The sequence below is a fragment of the Xenopus tropicalis genome, chromosome 9 (genome assembly GCF_000004195.4).
Source record: "Xenopus tropicalis strain Nigerian chromosome 9, UCB_Xtro_10.0, whole genome shotgun sequence".
Classification (NCBI taxonomy): domain Eukaryota; kingdom Metazoa; phylum Chordata; class Amphibia; order Anura; family Pipidae; genus Xenopus; species Xenopus tropicalis.
Window position 1 is genome coordinate 21,564,039 of NC_030685.2, and position 17,886 is coordinate 21,581,924.

At 42.4% G+C, this 17,886-nt stretch overlaps 2 protein-coding genes across 5 annotated transcripts in view; one reads left to right on the forward strand and one right to left on the reverse strand.

The window, feature by feature from the left end:
* Positions 1-14,256, reverse strand: part of ift140 (intraflagellar transport 140) — a 57,848-nt gene extending 43,592 nt beyond the window's left edge. The window contains exons 1-16 of one of the 4 annotated variants that reach the window (XM_031892491.1): positions 14,016-14,256; positions 12,211-12,333; positions 12,023-12,116; positions 10,718-10,894; positions 9,629-9,850; positions 8,959-9,080; positions 8,004-8,146; positions 7,023-7,198; positions 5,875-5,966; positions 4,692-4,798; positions 4,290-4,438; positions 3,414-3,617; positions 2,823-2,895; positions 1,897-1,988; positions 786-913; positions 513-630 (exon numbers count right to left, since the gene is read on the reverse strand). In XM_031892491.1, coding sequence (XP_031748351.1) covers positions 513-630; positions 786-913; positions 1,897-1,988; positions 2,823-2,895; positions 3,414-3,617; positions 4,290-4,438; positions 4,692-4,798; positions 5,875-5,966; positions 7,023-7,198; positions 8,004-8,146; positions 8,959-9,080; positions 9,629-9,850; positions 10,718-10,864 — 1,773 coding nt within the window. In that variant the 5' untranslated portion in view covers positions 10,865-10,894; positions 12,023-12,116; positions 12,211-12,333; positions 14,016-14,256. 4 annotated transcript variants of the gene reach the window in all.
* A 3,141-nt stretch (positions 14,257-17,397) lies between these two features.
* The window catches only part of cramp1 (cramped chromatin regulator homolog 1), a 28,662-nt gene continuing 28,173 nt past the window's right edge, over positions 17,398-17,886 (forward strand). Inside the window, exon 1 of the mRNA XM_004918015.4 lies at positions 17,398-17,702. The gene's annotated coding sequence lies outside the window, so the exon portion shown is untranslated. The remainder of the gene's footprint in view (positions 17,703-17,886) is intronic.

Genomic DNA, 17,886 nt, shown 5'->3' on the forward strand with positions numbered 1-17,886 from the left:
AAGGTAAGAATACCATTTTTAGATGATGAAATCCAGCTGCAAAACAGTTCTCTTTCTGCATTTGAAAGAATGAGGAGGGACTAAAAGATTGATGTTACAATTTGTAACAACTTCTCCACAGCTTACAGACAGCATATGCAGGAACTACATAACCCACAGTGCATTGCACTGCGATCTTCCTTTCCTTATTGACATCATGTGTGCAGGGAATTGTGGGATTGGGAGGATGCAGGCTGAAGGCAGGCTGAGGACAGTCACCTACTGGTACATTTTATTTGAGTCTAAAGTAGTCAGCCAGATCAGCAGGGGAACAGGGGCCGGGCTGAGATACCAGTTCCAAACCATATTATTACATTAAAAATTATGAAAAGGCTGCATATTTTTTTATTGATGCATATTGCCAAGTTGCTTGAAATTATTTTTACTTTTCAAAAAGCTTAAGTTGTGTTTGGTTGGAGTTCCTCTTTAAGGAGATTTACAAATCTCATAACTATCAGACACCAACCTCTTACCCTATTAGCAAGGATGCTGACTTTGCTGCCATTGACATTACACTTCACAGACACAATGCTCCCGACTCCTGGAACCATCTGGGAAAGGTTTTTGCAGTTGATGTGGGCTTTGGCTTCCCTGTTAAGAGGAGAAAAGAAAACACAAATCAATGACGCTGTTGTGAATATATCCTAATATATCGAATTCGTTGAATTTGCTGTCATTTAATGGATCAATTCTGCCTTCAACTTCCTACAACTGATAACAACATGTCTTCTGGCAGAGAGCATTACCTCCGTGAAAGGTCAAAGATCTTGAAATGAGCAGTATCAGTTGCAACTGCTAGAAAGTGTCCGCAAATATCCAAACCACATGGATTCCCCTCTGCTTCTGAAAAAGGCAGCAACTGCTTCACAGTGCCCTAAAATATAATGAAAGCAGTTCACAAATGAAAAACTAAAGAATATATTTAGTTTCACCAGAGTATATATTAATGTTCCAAATCAGTAACAGGATTCAGATGTTAGACATTAAACCTTTTAATATCAGCTATCTAGGGTTTACAATATGAGACAGTTACAGTTTTCAATTCTAAAGTGCAGAACCGCAACTCTATACCCAGGCTCCTAAAAGGATTACACTCCAGTTCCTTAAAGAAGGAAGAATCTGGTTACAATGCGGTACGTTAAAGAAGGAAGAATGACTGGCACACAAGTCATAATGATGCAGGGATCTCCCCTGCATTTATTACATCACACATTTTCAATTTTATCCAACACTTGGACCATAGCTTTTGTCAGCGGACATGACCCTGTCCGCTCAGGTGATGTGCAAGCTACATGAATGAGCAATGTTGTTGACTTTGGTCAGAAAAAGTATGGCACGTTAGCAAGGAATTGCAGCACTGGGGGCTTGCGTGCAGTTCTGGGAAGGGCACTGTCTGTGTGCAGATTGCATGCTTTTCTCATGCTTACACGGAGGGGCTCTCGGGGGTGTATTATGGAGGGCTACAGGGGCGTATTTTCTATATAAGTTTGTGCCTAGGAAATATGATTATATGAAAAAGCCCCCAACTTGCCATCGGACACTTGCTGTAAAATCTGCGAGTGGGTAGAAGTATTGGGTACGTGCATTATTGGGTAGAAGAGGGAGTGTGTAAGGGTTGAGTAGTGGGTGCTGCAAGTTCTGGTTCCTTTTTGCATTTAACTAATAGGTGAAATTGTGTCTGATAAAATTGACCCCAGCAGGGCTGCCACGTGAAGGGAAACATTTTGCCCCTGTGTATTCAGATGTCTTTTGTTCTCCAACAAATACTTGGCCCCTGCTCTACTGGGGCGGGAATAAGGAGAGTAAATTTTAGATGCTATCCTAAACAAAGGATAAGTATAATGTTGTTGTACCCACCTGCAGTGTCCAAATCTGGACTCTGTTAGTTTCTACTGTATATATATTATCTTCATGCATAACTAACACTGGAGACTCACATGAGAAGGAACCTAGAAGATGAATGAAAATAAAAGAGGTATCAGCGTTCCCACTGTGACCAAGACAATGCAAACTGAATAATCTATTTAAAGCTCCATTGCAACTTTTCAAGCATTTAAAGAGAATATATAATATAATAGTCCTTCTAGTGTCTGCAAACAATTAACAAAGTGGGGTGCACAGTCAAATTAAACACCCTTATAAAAACTTTGTGCCTTTATTATAAGCACATTGCACAAAAAGTCTGATGTTTCGATCCTTATCAGGACCTTTCTCAAGGATGAGAAAAGTCCTAATAACGACCAAAATGTGCTTATAATAAAGACATGTAGTTTTAATAAGGGTGTGCTGGTCTGAAAACACTATATATATATATATATATATATATATATATATATATATATCCTTCTTTTCCTTCTCAAAAAGGAATATGCATCATTTTCAGAACTTTAAGCAGAAAAGGCAGGCAAATGCAATGGCACTTAGCGCAAATATATGTAAGTGCAAGGACTGTATTTGGATGTGAATACTTTTAGGATTTGCATAAACATGCACAACTTTCTTTTGCATCCATCTGAGACTGCACTTGAGACTGTCTCCATAAATGACACTTCTAGTCATTTATGGGAATGTTACCTGTGGTCATTTACAAAAGCGAATGCAGCCATAATTTTAGCTACCAAATTCCACTATAGAAAAATGTAATGTTTTCAAAATCCATATTTAAGTGTGAATATAAATTCACTTTCTGCAAATGAATGATACTGTCTTAATGACTACTCTGTAACAAAAATAAATCTGTTTTGTATCCTGCCGGTAGAATTATTATTATAATACATTTTTACCTGTGTTTCTCAGAGTCGGTCCTGATAGCTCATACACTGTGACCATTTTACCATTCCAAACTGCAATGGTATCCTGCGGATAACATTATCATTATTTCAGATAAGTACAGGACCAGAATTACACTGCAATAGGTAGGATTCACAGAATACATTACAATGTTTCTTTCAGAGTAAACCAATGAATGCCTGATTTAAAAGGAAAGTTGTTTTGGGGTGCCAATTATATATTTAGGGTATGCTGCAATAAGCAATCAGGGCCACTTTAATACATGGTCAATCCAACCATCTGTCCAGGGTCTGGACAAATATAATCATGCACTATTTTGTAAGGCTAGCTAATGTGATGCTATCAGTTTTCCCCAGCAGATTACCCATTCTCTGGTTGAAATGAACCCCATGTGTGCAGTGACATAGATCCATCCCGTAGGTGGATCTTATGTGTGTATGGGGACCTTAAGTTGCAGTTTTCTGTTATACATACAGCTCACTACAAAATAAGGCATTATATACTGTGCAAAACTGGGCCCATCCATCAAACCCAATCAAATTAAAGAGCAAATTATATATATTGTAGTAGTTCAGGTTGCTCACCTTGGTAACAAAAACACCTTTAATGTACATGTCAGTCTGCAGGTTGTGAGTCGTTTCAGTGCTAAAATAGGTCAGATTGAGCTGGGTGGGCGCAACTTGGATGGCTGCAACTTGTTGACTGAAGTGTGCAGACATGACTTGCTCGCTGAGGACCACAACTGAACTGAAGTTGTTGATAGCCAAGAAGTTCTTTGAGGAGCCCCACTGTACTCACACAGCCAGAAACAGAAAGAGTTAGAGAAATTCACAAGGATATCACAGTGGTACACAACAATGCAGTTCAATAAATGTATATTATTAATAGGATAAACCCAACTACTGAATTGCTCTCAATAGCTTTGGGATTGGATGTCTGTGACTGTACTACCCTCAAGGGTTTAAATGCCAGGGAATTCCCTACCAGTCATTTGAAATCAAGAAGCCACTCGGATGAGTGGTGAAACGTTTTCAAGAAAAACTCCGAAATACAGCTCAGAATACAGCTAAGATGTGTAAATTTCCACTGTATTCTACACAGCTTATCTATTATCTGCACTGTAACCTGTGCATTTTCTTGTTTTTTCCACCTTGAATGGCTACTCCCATGGCTACACAGCAGCTCATTTATATAAACTATAGTAGTGTTTCTAAAGCAAACACACAACATTTACCAGTGCAGGGCAACAGCACTATATATTATATTTTAACTATTTTGATACATTTTCATTTATGGTGTTACTGTTCCTTTAACATCTGCTTTGATTGGGTGCAGGTTACTCCTAGAAGTACCCAACGCATTCCCAGAAGAACTGTAAGCTGCCCTTTAGTAGACTTTTTGCAGCATAGATACTCATCGAGACTGAGATCAGCCAATGTTCTCTTCTCAGCCATACTTACCTGTATCTGCATAATATTTTCTTCTAGTTCTGTTGGAGTCTGAAGCTTCCAAGTGCCCTTCCCATCAGTCCTTATGGCCTTTTGACCATGGGATGTTACTCTGCTCCACATAGCCACTCTGCCCTTGTTAGTTCCAGCTGCCAAGATTGCTGCATTGGGTAATTATTTAAGAAACATTAGGTAACTGGTAACTCAGGTTTAAAATAATGCAAGTTCTTGCAAGTCAAGAACCGTGACAAGTGGTTTCCATTCATATTCCATTCCAATGAATAATGCAATAAAAATGTGTGTGGTGTTAGTACCATTCAGTAAATGCTTAGTAGTTCCCCATAAAGCCCAGCACAGCCTATTATCTATTAGTACCAGCAGAATCAATCGCCAAAGCATCTTCAATATGGTTACCTTTAGCACTGCAGTAAGAAATGCAGTTCAGGGTTTCTGCAAAGTCGTACCCCAACTGGTCATCTAGTGAGAGCACATAATTGTCTTCTCGCTCCAAATCCCACAACCTACAAGGAAAATACCACAGTTGGTATGATTGCGGATATATATTGCCCTCATTTAGACTTGCCATTACATTATTTTGATCCAATTTTACTGAAAGCTGACTTCAGAGTTCCATATACTAACCCATTCTATTTTAGGGGTGAATCTCCTAAACAACTGACAACAAACACAAACATAGATAGATCTTAAAAAAAAACCGCATGATATGGCAACACCCCTTTTAGTTATTAGAATCATTGCTAACACAGGGGCCACCCCATCATACAATGACATTCTTTGCTATTCCTAGCTTCATACATTGTTGAAACTGTTTGGGGAGGGCTTTGCTTCTGTTCCAGCATGATAATAACCACGTGCACAAAGTAATGTCCATTTAATATTAATTCAATGGGGGGAAGAACTTGACTGGACAGAACAGAACCCTGGCCTGGGAGGCCTCAACCCAACTGAGGCACAAACACAATGAAATCACCCAAACTCATTGCCCAGCATCTTACATATAAATTGAAGCATTTTTTTTTTATAGTTTTTGAATTGTTTGCCTTCTTTTTCTGACTCGTCAAGCTTTAACATGGGGGTCACTGACCCCAGCAGCCCATTAACTATTGCTCTGCGAGGCTACAGTTTTACTGTTGTTGTCATTTTGTATTACTTATCTTTGTATTCAAACCCTCTCCTATCCATATTCTAGTCTCTTATTCAAACTATTGCCTGGTTGACCCTAGCAACCAGATAGCTGCTAATATTCCAAATAGGAGAGTGGCTAAACAAAAAGCTAAATAATATAAAAGCAACTAATAATTAAAAATGAAGACCATTTACAAAGTTGTCTCAGAATATTACTCTCTAACTCATACTAAAAGTTCATTGAAAGCTGAGCAACCCCTTTAATACTTTTGGTTTTGAGATGCGATGTTGGAGAGGCGGTTGTCTGATTTTGGCCAAATATTGTAACTCTCTAGTGAATTACAGCCTATATCTTTTATTTTGTATGAAGGTATTTTGGGCTCACCCTCATGTATTTTCTTGCTGAATTTCATATGCATGCTAACCTTAAAGGTGTCACATTAAGATTTACCTAATAACATTTTCCCCAGTCGCTGTGATCAGCAGGCTGTTGTCAACCCAATGTATATCAGCGGCTTGACCAGTCTTCCCACTCAGCTTCACCTGTACAGACCAACATACAAGGTTTGTTACAGACAAATTACATTAGAAAATGGGATATACTGCATCCCACACACTGATTTGTTTATTATTATTTATACTATTTAGCCTGACCGCCCAACAACTGACCACGCAGACAGCCACATTTTTTTTGAAAATGCACAAGAATGCCGGCATGGCAGTCAGCTGAACAGCAAGGTCACAGTAGCAGCTCAAACTTCATCCATTAAGATATTAAACAGAATTTCAGGGAATGAAGTCAGACTGGCAGACTGGCAAGTTAATAGGATAGGAGTAAAGGCTGGACTAGGGCAGGTACCTAAGATAACCACAACTGCTCAAAAAATATATTTGAAAAATGAAACAAATGCATTATAAAGAGTTTACAGTGCTGCATGTAGGGGGGGGGTGGCCCGTAGCTGCTCTGGTGCCCCTTAGTATTCTTGCACTTCTGCCCAGGGTCATTGTCAGTTTCCCCATAGGCTCATAAACCAACACTGGAAAATGCGCTCCTGTGCAGTAAAGGATCATGACCAATCAGCCATTTACCTTTTATGACTAACTTGCAGCTTACGGATCTAAGCTATTCACTGATTGGATCATATGGGTTACTGCATCGGCACAGTTCCCCTCCTCTTTAGCTGGCAAAATACTGACTGTGTGTGAGAGTAGCCAGGGAACAGCATTCCCAGCTAGCACTCCCTCTACATTCCTACAAGGGACCACCAGCATGTGTATTCTCTCTCAAGCCTTTGAATGGAGAAGGAGGTGGTTCCATGGTTTTAATGAGTTGAATCACACAAATTAACACTAGGAACTGTCAGTGAGTCGGAAAGAACCATGCATCACTACAGTGATTCCCATCAACTATAATGAGAAGCAGTTTATGACATCAACTTTAATACACACACAATATTAGGTTAGAACAAGAACGCTGAACTCAAATTGCTGGAAGAACATTCTACACTGAAGTTGTGCTTTATTTTTAATTCTTTTATTCTTTGCATCTCCTTTTTCTCTGCAGGGCAGCAAAATGTAATTTTTGGAATCTTTTCTCACCTTTGAGATCTCCTCAGCATTTCCTTCTTGGCTGATAAAAAACTGAGACAGCAGCAGGTTTTCTGTGACTATAACCAGTATGGATTTCTTTTCCATAAAGAAAAGCCTTTTCACCGGGCTGTCCAGAGTCACAATCTGGCTGTTCTTTAGCTGCTCATTTACAAAGTACACAGAGCCTGTAACCAACAACCAATGAAAACCATTAGTAAATTGTCTCAGAATATCAATGTCTATGTCATACCAAAAGTTCATTCAAAAGGTGAACAAGCCGTTTAAAGAAAAAGAAAATGTACAACCACTAGCGCCCCAGTAATTGTAATCACTACCTAATATCTCCTAAACCGCAGCACAGGAGACCAAAGTAGTTCGGTAGTAGTTGGGATGGGCAGCCGCCATCTTGTGCTGCTTGAGGTGATTTTCCCCACTCTTTCCCTTCAGTAGTATGCACACCTGGAGCGGATCAAACCCTTACTTGAACTGTCTATGCTCCTAGTCAGTGATCAATGGCAAGTGGCCAGTGTTTACAGATAATGCTAATAGTCACTGACCCCAGCAGCCAAAAAAACTATCGCTTTGCGAGGCTACAATTTTATTGTTATTGCTACTTTACATTACTTATTTTTTTTTATTCAGGTATTTCCTATTCATATACCAGTCTCTCATTCAATCCACTCCCTGGTCGCTAAGCTAATTTAAACCCCAGCAACCAGATAACTGCTGAAATAATAAAAAATGAAGACCAGTTGCAAACTGTCTCAGAATATTACTCTCTGCATCATACTAAAAGTTAACTCAAAGGTGAACATCCCCTTTAAATAATGGGAGGGGGAGTGTCAGTTCTGTGTAAAGAGGTTTTTGGCTGGGGTGCACTGGCCACCATCTTTCTTTATTACCCAGATATTCCTTGCACAAGACTGGAATGGGCTCTTGTACAATACATCAGGACTTTCAATGTGATATTCACAGGAGTCTGTATCTTACCATCCTTTGCACTGAGAAAGAAATGAAACTCCTGCTGAGACACAGACTTCATGGGAGTCCATTTCCCTGATTTGTTCCAATTGAACATATCCAGTGCTTTCTCATCTCCACTGACAGCAGCCTTCGCCAGCTGCGCAAGATCCCTGAGGAGCCAAAAGAAATGGAAGAGCATGAGGTACAGTACATGGAAAGAAAGTTTATGGACAGTAGGAAAAACTCAAAATAAAGAGAAACTAAACCTTTCCCCTTGCCCCCCCTCCACAACCAGAACCATCAATAAGTGTGTACCAAAAAAGAATGCACATTAATACCGAGTTATAAATACACTCATTGCGTTTCCCTACAAGGTGCCCTTTTGGTGCTTTCTGGGAAATGACTAATTGCAATAAAGTCAAGGAGTCTCTCACTAATGTGCAAAAGCAGGAGAGTTCAGTCATGGCATGACATACAGATATTCCTAAGATTTGTCTGTTTGTGGCTTCATGATGTGGTGAGCAAGCGTAAAGGACTAGTATACTAAAAAGAATTTGAATGTTTTTAACACAGGGCAGTACCTATGCTGGCAAAGATTTATAATGCCCCAGGCTATGCCAGAACTGCCTAAGTGTTGCCCCCACTATGAAAAATTTCACTCAAAGCCTTGCAATACCCCCTGTAATGTCAAACCACACAGACTGACAGACTAAGCTAAACCTCATGCTACCCACAACATGAGGGCCATTTAGAACAGATACAGAAGGTCGGGCCAGACAAGTTGAGACAATGGCAACCTAAACAAGGCTGAAATTGTATTCCTAGCCAGGGACACTTTGACAGAAGCAAAGACAATAAGTGAAATTAATATTTAAAATAGTGTAATAGATTTACAACCGCTGGCTTCCCCTACAGGCCACTGACTCCTGGAAGCTAGTTTATGATAATTGGATAGATATGTAATTTAAACAGGGTTACTTACTCATCAGGAGCTAAAGGCTTGAAGAGGCAGTGAGTGAGAGGTTTGTGATACATGTTTGTAAGCAAGGGTGACACCTGAATCCGTCCTCGCTGGTCCAGCCTCCATACTGCTACTGTCCCACTCTAGAATGACAAAAATCATTTACAGTGTTGCATGATGAATTCCTGACGCAAATATTCAGCCTCCAACAACCATCTTGCATCTTATTCTGCGGGTGTAGGAGTCAGCTCTCACTGACAGTAATTCCCCTTCACCCCAACTAACAACTTGTAGGCATATGTCACATGTAGTGTTACCCAGCTAGTGTATCGCTGCACAGAAATGCCTGATACTCCCACCGGACGTGGCACGTGGCTTTTGGCCTGAGTAATGCACATCTGAGCACGCAAAGAAGGATGGGCTCCATTCATATCAATGACAGTGGGGGTTATTGGGTGGTTCTGTAATGATTTTTTGTAATCACTTAACACCACAACGAAATACATGACGCCACTGTCACTCTCCCATGTAAGTGTCATTGATGGGACACAGTACTTGAGGTGCAGGATAGTATTATCCTGAGAGAAGCTTACTGAGTATCACTTACCAACATGCTTGCAGAAATTGTTTGCCCGAAGAGCAACATTTATAAATGAATATTAAAGAGACGGAGCAACAGATTTGCACTTACCATATCTGCAGAGACAAGTCGACTGGTACCGCTGCTCCATTCCAACACTGTGATCTCAGCAGTATGCGTTGTTTGCAATGTGTACTCCTCCTTGTCTTGTTCATTAAAGACTACAAGTTCACCAGTGGTCCATCCTGTCACCAATGTGCGTTTTGTTGGATGCCAGCTGAGCACAGTGGGATGGGAAGTTCTTTTTATTTGAGCATCTTGTACATGATCACCCTGAACAAGAAACAAGATTTATTAAGGACCATGATACAGAGTACCATGCCCAAAATCTACTATAATACATTTAATAACCAAACATAATTACTTTAGCGTCAACAAGAATGTATGTTAGGTTAGTTAACATTAGCTACAAAGTCTAATTATTACAGAGCAAATTACCACAATTAAAATATACACAGTGATGCATGACAGTGCTTTTTTTGCAATATTCAGGATTATAGATCACAGACCAGTAGAACAAATATTTTAACTCTATATTGCCAAAGGAACACCATAAATGACCTTATTAGTGGACTATGGACTGCTACCCAGGCTCCGCCTGGAGTAAAACTGTGTCTCTGTGCTTCAAAAACTTGTCTTCAACCCAGAAATGTATAAAGCGGCACCTACTTTGAGGCCGCTGGGAGCAACATAAATAAGGGTGGTGAGCAACAAGTTGCCCCTGAGCCACTGGCTGGGGATCACTGTCCTAATAGGATCCCACCATATACATAAATGATAAAAATTACTGATCAAGTTGTCATTGTGTGATTATAAGGGTAAGCAAAATGTTTGCCTAATATGGGGAAGCCAGATTTAAATGACATGAAAAAAAGAAAAATAGAAAGAGAAAATAGTTCTCCCTTGGACACTTCCTAGAAGACATGTGAGAAACACTAGATGAGGTACTGAAGGTTAGTAAGGAGATTAAGTTCCAGTGAAAGCCTCTCACTAATAGAAGTCTCACAATGAGAGTGTAAGAGACAGATGACAAGTTACAAGAACGCCAGGTATTGGCAGCTGGTCTTGGCATCGTTGCCAGTCCTCACTGTGTACAACGTGTAGGTTTGCACAAGAATGAGGCTATTTAGATCACCTTACCAGTTCATTGTAGATATCCACCGATCCTCCGTCGCCTGAACTGATGTACCCTACAGCAAGCAGAGCGTGGTGTTTGTGCCAGGAAATGTGTGATGGAGACGCTGAAGGAAATGGAGCTTGTATGCGGTGATCAAAATACACAGCCATAATAGGTGCCTCTCCAGTCAGAGGCCTGGCCTAAGTGATACACAAAACAGCAGTTAGAATTGTTAGTGTTCATATTCAGATATTAACATTTGTATTATATGCCAAAGGAAATAATACAACAATCACTGCATTGTGTATAGGGGCCACATGCAACATACATAAGTACCACAGTATCATGGCAAATGCAGAGCACTGCACTGGTGTAGAACTCAGTTTGCCATCTTTGTTCACTTAAAGGACATGTAAACCCCATACACAAAAATGAACAGCCAGTGAACAGCCTCTTTGAAATCTTTCAGTACCTGCCACTCTGGTTGTCCAGAGGTTAATAGTAAGACTGCAACATTTCCTTAATCACTTAGATTTCCTTCTCCTCCTGTAACCCACTCGGCCCTCTCCTTCAAGAATTTGCTTTAACTTCTGGCTTGTGGGCATGCCCAGTTGTCCTAAGCTCAGATTACTAAACACGCCCCCCAGTCTAGCAGCCAATGAAGAGATGGCATTGCTGGTTCCCATAGAAACTCAGCTCTAGTTGTTTGCGTCTATTTTTTTTCTCCTAACCTCCTCTCCTGGGCTAAGCAGAACTTTTATCAGACAGTTCTGCCTCTGTGAGCCTTGATGAAATATATGCTGAATAAGGGTCTGTGTGTGTGTAGGCTGTTTGCAGATTTAAATGTAACTGATTATGAATCAGAGGAAAAATGGCCACCGGGTGAAAGCTGCTATTTGCTTTAGGAAAATGTGTTGGTTCTAGCAAACGGAGGGGATATATGCAGAACAAATGATTCCATTTGGGTGGGGGAGACGTGCCCAACTGATATACATTGTAGGCAAATGTAGGCTTTACTTGTCCTTTAAAGAGCATGCAATGATTAAACTCAGATGTTGGCTGGACAGAATTTATTAAAGAAACAAAATCCATAAATACAATGAATTCTAAGGAGTGACAGGGCAGATGGAGGCCATATATCTGACTGCTGGGTACGTAATGGTAGCATATATTGGAGATCTCATCCACAGAATGCTAGATACGGGGCTTTCCAAACATTTGGAACCTTAATATGTTACAGACATAATGCCTTTTTTGCAAAGCCAAACACTGTGACTGACTGTGTCAGTTGGGCTTGATTTTATGTGTGTCTTTCTTTGGTTATTTACCTGTATTTGTGCTCTGCGGCTCTCCTGCTCAGCTTATCAACTACTATCTGGTTGCTCCGGTAATGCCTTGAATGACAGACTGGGAAAAAAAGGCCTCAATGGAAAGATAAGGGATAATAGTTGTCATTAGGAATACAAATCTAGCAATAAAAATAATGGAAAATAATTAACAGAACAGTAGAAATCACCTGCACTGCTTTCTCCAAATATTTAGTGGTGCTCTCACTCCCTGGATGTTTGGCTAGGCACCACCATACAACAACATTTTTTTCTCTGAACCAGGAAAATGCTGGCACAGGCTGAGGGTGGTGCTGCTAAGCAAAAGCAGTTCAGGTATCAGAAAAGAACCCTTTGTATTTAGTGGCATCAATAGGGCACACATTTGCATTTGTAATTGATAAAAAGACATGGAACACAAATATAAGAAGTAGAGATTCACTCTTTCACCCCTTATGCAGGCTTGGACTGAGATTCATAACAAACACTGGAATTTCAAATACACAGAGGCCCAAACAGGCCCCACATGTCCTAGAAAGAGTGATTGTCTACTATGGCATCTTACAGCAGCCCCTCTGGTATTTGTGGCAGATTGCTAATATTGGCCTGCCCTTATGTTGTGATGACTGCATCCCTTAGGGCTGAAGGAACATGGGGTGCAATGCCCCTGCCAATATAAACTGACTGAAGAGGTGGTCTAGTGGGCCTAGTACTGCTGATTTAGGGCAGTAGGCACTGCACTCAAAGAAAAGATGTTTGGCCCGGTGTACCTTCAGTCTTGAAGCTTATATTATATACATATATATATATATCGAAGAATAGAAGCCGCACTCACAGGACTTATACAAAACAAAAAATATTCTTTAATGCCAGAAAGGTTCACCTTTCTGGCATTAAAGAATATTTTTTGTTTTGTTTAAGTCCTGTGAGTGCGGCTTCTATTCTATGTATGTATATTTTTTTGAACTCTGCACCCAGGCAACTCTAATGTGGTTTTTGTGAGTGCCGGCGTTTTTTCTTTTATATATATATATATATATTACATCCTTAAACCCAATATTGTCTTTTAGTACTCAGTCAAAATGAACCCAGTGCAGGAGCATATTCTATGCCAACACAACATGCTCTCTGCCCAATAGCAAGTAACCAGAGCAGTTTCTATGGATATACTGGACACTATATAGGACCACTGTCATTTTATCTTGCAAACAGACAATAAAGGTGAAGACACAAAGAGCTACTAGTAGCAGTTACTTGTCACAGCTACTAAACTCCAGAAAATCCCCTGCCATAGAGAATACTGAGAATTGCCTCTGCTAAACACACATAGAGACAGTTATCAGTAAATGATCAGCATTGTCTATTTTTGTAGCCATGACAAGTAGCTGCTACTAGTAGCTCTGTGTGTCTTCACCCTAGGAACATCCCAGTGATATTTTGGTTCCAATGGGAGAATAATTCAGTTATAAAGCAGAGGGGAGTATTTACCTACATAGGTCATTATCTGACATGACAATGAGCCAACCCCCCTGCAGGATGCGGCCCATGGTACATGCCGGGCCCTACAGTGAGGCTGTCTGTGTGTCAGGGAAGGGCAGGGGATGGTACATCACTATTGGTAACATATGAGAATGCTGGAATGCCACTGTGCCACCCCAGGGATGTGGTTATAGAGAAAGCTGACCCTGGGATCAGGAGGTTAAAGCACTGATTTATTGGGCAATGTATGATTTTAGGGCCCCATGAATGTGGGGCATATTTTTGTTGTAGGGGCCATAATCTCCTATTCAAGTCACCGCTTTCCCCCCAAGCGAGGATGCAGCTGCTGCTTTGGTAGCACTACAACTCCCGGCATCCCCTTGGGAGTCTTACTATCCAGAGACTTCTGGGAGTTGTAGTTAAACAAGAGCCCCACGTTGAAAAACGTCAGGGTTAATAAGCAATGACCCTTCCCCTTTGCTGCACTCCCCCATATACACACACAGAGCCCTCTTACCTCACTCCGTCCTGTTTTGCCTGCCGGACACCCCAGCAAGGCTCCAGCTCCTCTAGCAGGCCGCTTCGCTTCTCGTTACCCCTGACAACGGCTCTGCGAGTCACATGGCATGGAACGACCAAACAAAATCCCCCGACGTCACTTCCATCCAGTGCCTGAAGCTTGGAAATGATCCGGGGATGTTGCTTATGGCCAACTGGGCGTTTGTGCTCTAAATGGAATAGATAGGTTTTCACAGGGCACCGAATGCTGCGTAACTATTGCCTTTCCTATAGAATTAGAGGCTGCTGAAAAATATAAGTTTAGAACCTTTACAAATCGATTTGTGATACAATAATGACACCTAGTGGACACTTTCTGTTATTACACCCGTGGTAACCGGTGCTGTCCAAAAGTTTCCCTTGTATAAATGTGGTGCTGGTGATCACTTGAAAATTGACGGACTAATGAGTACAAATCAAGGAAATATCAGAGATGTTATTCTACACACTTTTGCAATTTACAAGTTTCATTTTTTTTTTGAAGATTCCAAGATATGAAAAACATGTAGTGCATTCTTCACCAACAATGCCACCTACTGTCAATGTTCAGCCTTTCAGGTACAGGAAAGGTGTCAGAAAGAGGACAGAAACCTCACAGAACTTTTTTTTTTTTTCTAGAGCTAAACAGTTCTCTTTCTTTTGATTTCCAGCGCTGTAAGAAAAGTAACCAGCAGGTGGCGCTGTTGCCATACAATTCATAATTATTATTTATAAAGCACCAACAAATTCTGCAGTGCTGTACAGTAAATGGGTTTATACAGTAAATAAAAATGTTTAGATTCATTTTTCATTTATGTAAAAGGCTCACATTTCCTTTAAAGTTATTTATAATCGTTATTGAAAGCCAGGCGGGGTTGCTTGTCTGTGTACTTGAAATGCCAGGGCCTATTCTGAATCCCAGTTTGAGCCTGTTGAAAGCAGAATCCATCTGCCCCTTGTTGTTCTCTGCAATGATGGTTCTTGAGCAATGGAGTGGTATGCGCCCATTCAGCCTATGGGCCAATCAGATGGATACTTTGAAGGTCAGCCAGTGAGCAGCCAATGATTGGGATTAAAGGTAATAACACATGCCGCAATCCGGGGTGTGACTGGATTAAAAAGATCCACTGAAAGGTGTCAGAATGACCAGAATTGTTTCTGATACACGTCAACAGCAGTTGGTTCAGATTCAGGCAGGTTTTGGGCTCCTTTGTCGCCCACCAGTAGCGCTCTTAAATGCTCTGGGGCAAAATTCCCAGAATCGCTGTGTGTGCCAATGCCCTTATATGGTAAATTTCTTGTCTTGAAAACCAGACCCGGAGCTGTCACCCCCCCAATTTTTCAGGAGTTAGCAGATTTTGGATTCTCTCCCCTTGTGTCCGTCACCCAATAGCATTCTCACGATTTTAATTACAAAACCAAAACTTTAGTACAATACAAAAGTATTGTAGAAATGATGCCTATATTGACTAACAATAGAAATACATTGCAAACTTTCGGAGCTCTAGGGCCCCTTCATCAGGCCCTTTTTTTTTTGTATTTTGCCTAAAGAAGGGGCCTTAGAGCTCCGAAAGCTTGCAATGTATTTCTATTGTTAGCCAATACAGGTATCATTTCTACAATACTTTCATATTTGTGTTTTTTTTATTATTCCTGATTTTTATGAAATCCCCAGAAGTTCATACAATTCTTGGGAAGCATGCATGGTACACAAGCAGGGTTGGACTGGGGGGGGTGCAGGGCCCACCTGGCCTGCCGCTCCAGGGGCCTCGCACACCCCAAGGTGCCCCCGTTGGCTGCGTCCCTTGCAGGAGCCCCTGCCACACCCCCTAACCCCTCCCAGGGGACCCGCCACACCCCCTAACCCCTCCCAGGGGACCCGCCACACCCCCTAACCCCTCCCAGGGGACCCGCCACACCCCCTAACCCCTCCCAGGGGACCCGCCACACCCCCTAACCCCTCCCAGGGGACCCCGCCACAACCCCTAACCCCTCCCAGGGGACCCCGCCACAACCCCTAACCCCTCCCAGGGGACCCCGGCCAACATCTTCCCCTGAATGCACCTAAGTGAAACACGTCAGGGGAGGACACCGGCGGCCAGGGGAGCGGTAAGAGGGATCGGGTCTGGGCCACCGGGTTTTTTTCCCATCGGTCCATTCCGACCCTGTACGCAAGTTGTGACGTCGTCCGAAGCAGGGGTCGATTTTTCACCTTCAACGGGGCATTTCCACATGCGCATGACATCACTTCTGGGTATCAGCACAAATTTTCACCGGCCCACCCAGCGCCAGCAGTTTCCTCTGCCCAGTGACAGCTCTGCAAGCCTGTGACTGCCCCAATATGCCCCATTCTCTTGTCATTCCCTTCAAGTCCAGGTTTGGACCCAGACTGGCAATCTGTGGGTTCTGGCAAATACCAGAGGGGCTGCTGTAAGATGCCATAGACAGTCACTATTTATTGGGCTGGTGGGGGGCTGTTTGGGCCTCTGTGTACTTGGAATGCCAGGGCCTATTTGGAATCCCAGTCAGGACTTTGCCTTAAATGCTTGTGTGATGAGATTAAATGTAATACTAAAGGAAACATGGAGCCAGTAAGGGATTTGCAGCAGATATAGAGCTGAGGGTTGGGCGGATAATGCAGGCAGCAGAATTCTGGGACAGTTTGTATTGGATTTTATTTGTAACCCAGCACCCAATAGTATGGGGACACCCCAATTACTGTGGAACTTGCTATTTAGGCCACACCCCTTACTAACAGAGGCGGTTGCTAAGGTGGGAGCTGCCCTACTGCTGAGGGAAGTGAATATGAGTAACAGGCAGAGCTGATATTAAGTGTGACTCAATGGTACGTTTCCCTCAAGGTGCCAGTAGCAAATGGCTTCCCTAACTCGGGCCCTGTATATAACTAATATACTTAAGCAACATAGACCGAATGCCTCACAATGCCAGGAATTGCCTATTCCCTCCTCAATAATAACACTCAGATAACTGACACTCCTGATAGGCCCTTTGACCCATGGTAACAAGGAGCAACACGTTCAGGGAATAAACAGCACTTTACTTCCGGCATTTCCCTGGGCTCCCGTTCTCTACAAGGCAAGCCAGCCAATTGTACGGGATGAGAAGGGACCGCCCTCACCAAAACCTGCGCCTCTTTCACTATTTGAAAAGCTTTCTGTAATTGGCTAATCCCGCCGACCAATCAATAAACTCAGACAGCCTCGTTTGGCATTTTCAGCCGACTCCCACTATGCCCATAAGTCCCAGCGCCGCTCTTGCGTTGCGAGAAGTTATTGGACCTTCTCTATTAAGACCCGCCTCTGTCTGCCAGACCGGCTAATCAGAGGCTTTGTTTGGGTTCTAGTGGGCGTGGCTTGTTTTGGCAGGCTGGCTTGGCGCTAGTCGTTGTCAGATGCGGTGTTGGGTTGGAGGGAGGACGGTCTGTGCCGGGCTCACACGGAACTAATGCTCAGGCCTTGCGCTTGTCTTTGCTCCTTATTATTGTCTCGCCATTCCGGGTTTGGATTTGCCGTTCTGCATAGCGCTTGGTCCTGGCGCTCAGGCCTAGGGGCCTGCAGTCGGGGTGTCCCGATAGTCCCCTCTCCGGGAGGGGAAGAGGAGCCTCACCGGGCCCGCCCAGCTATCTTCATTACTCTTCATGTAACAGGTAAGTTATTAGAATTCTCCGTATCATTATCCTTCACGCCTAGTCATAGGTACAGTTTCTTCGTATATTCCGCTGGGTAGAACTACAACTCCCACAATCCCCTGCTTATGTAGCTGCTTAGAGTGCTATAGATCCGCAACACTGGGGGCGGCTAAACTCGCCTGTCTCAGGGTGTGCTGACTTT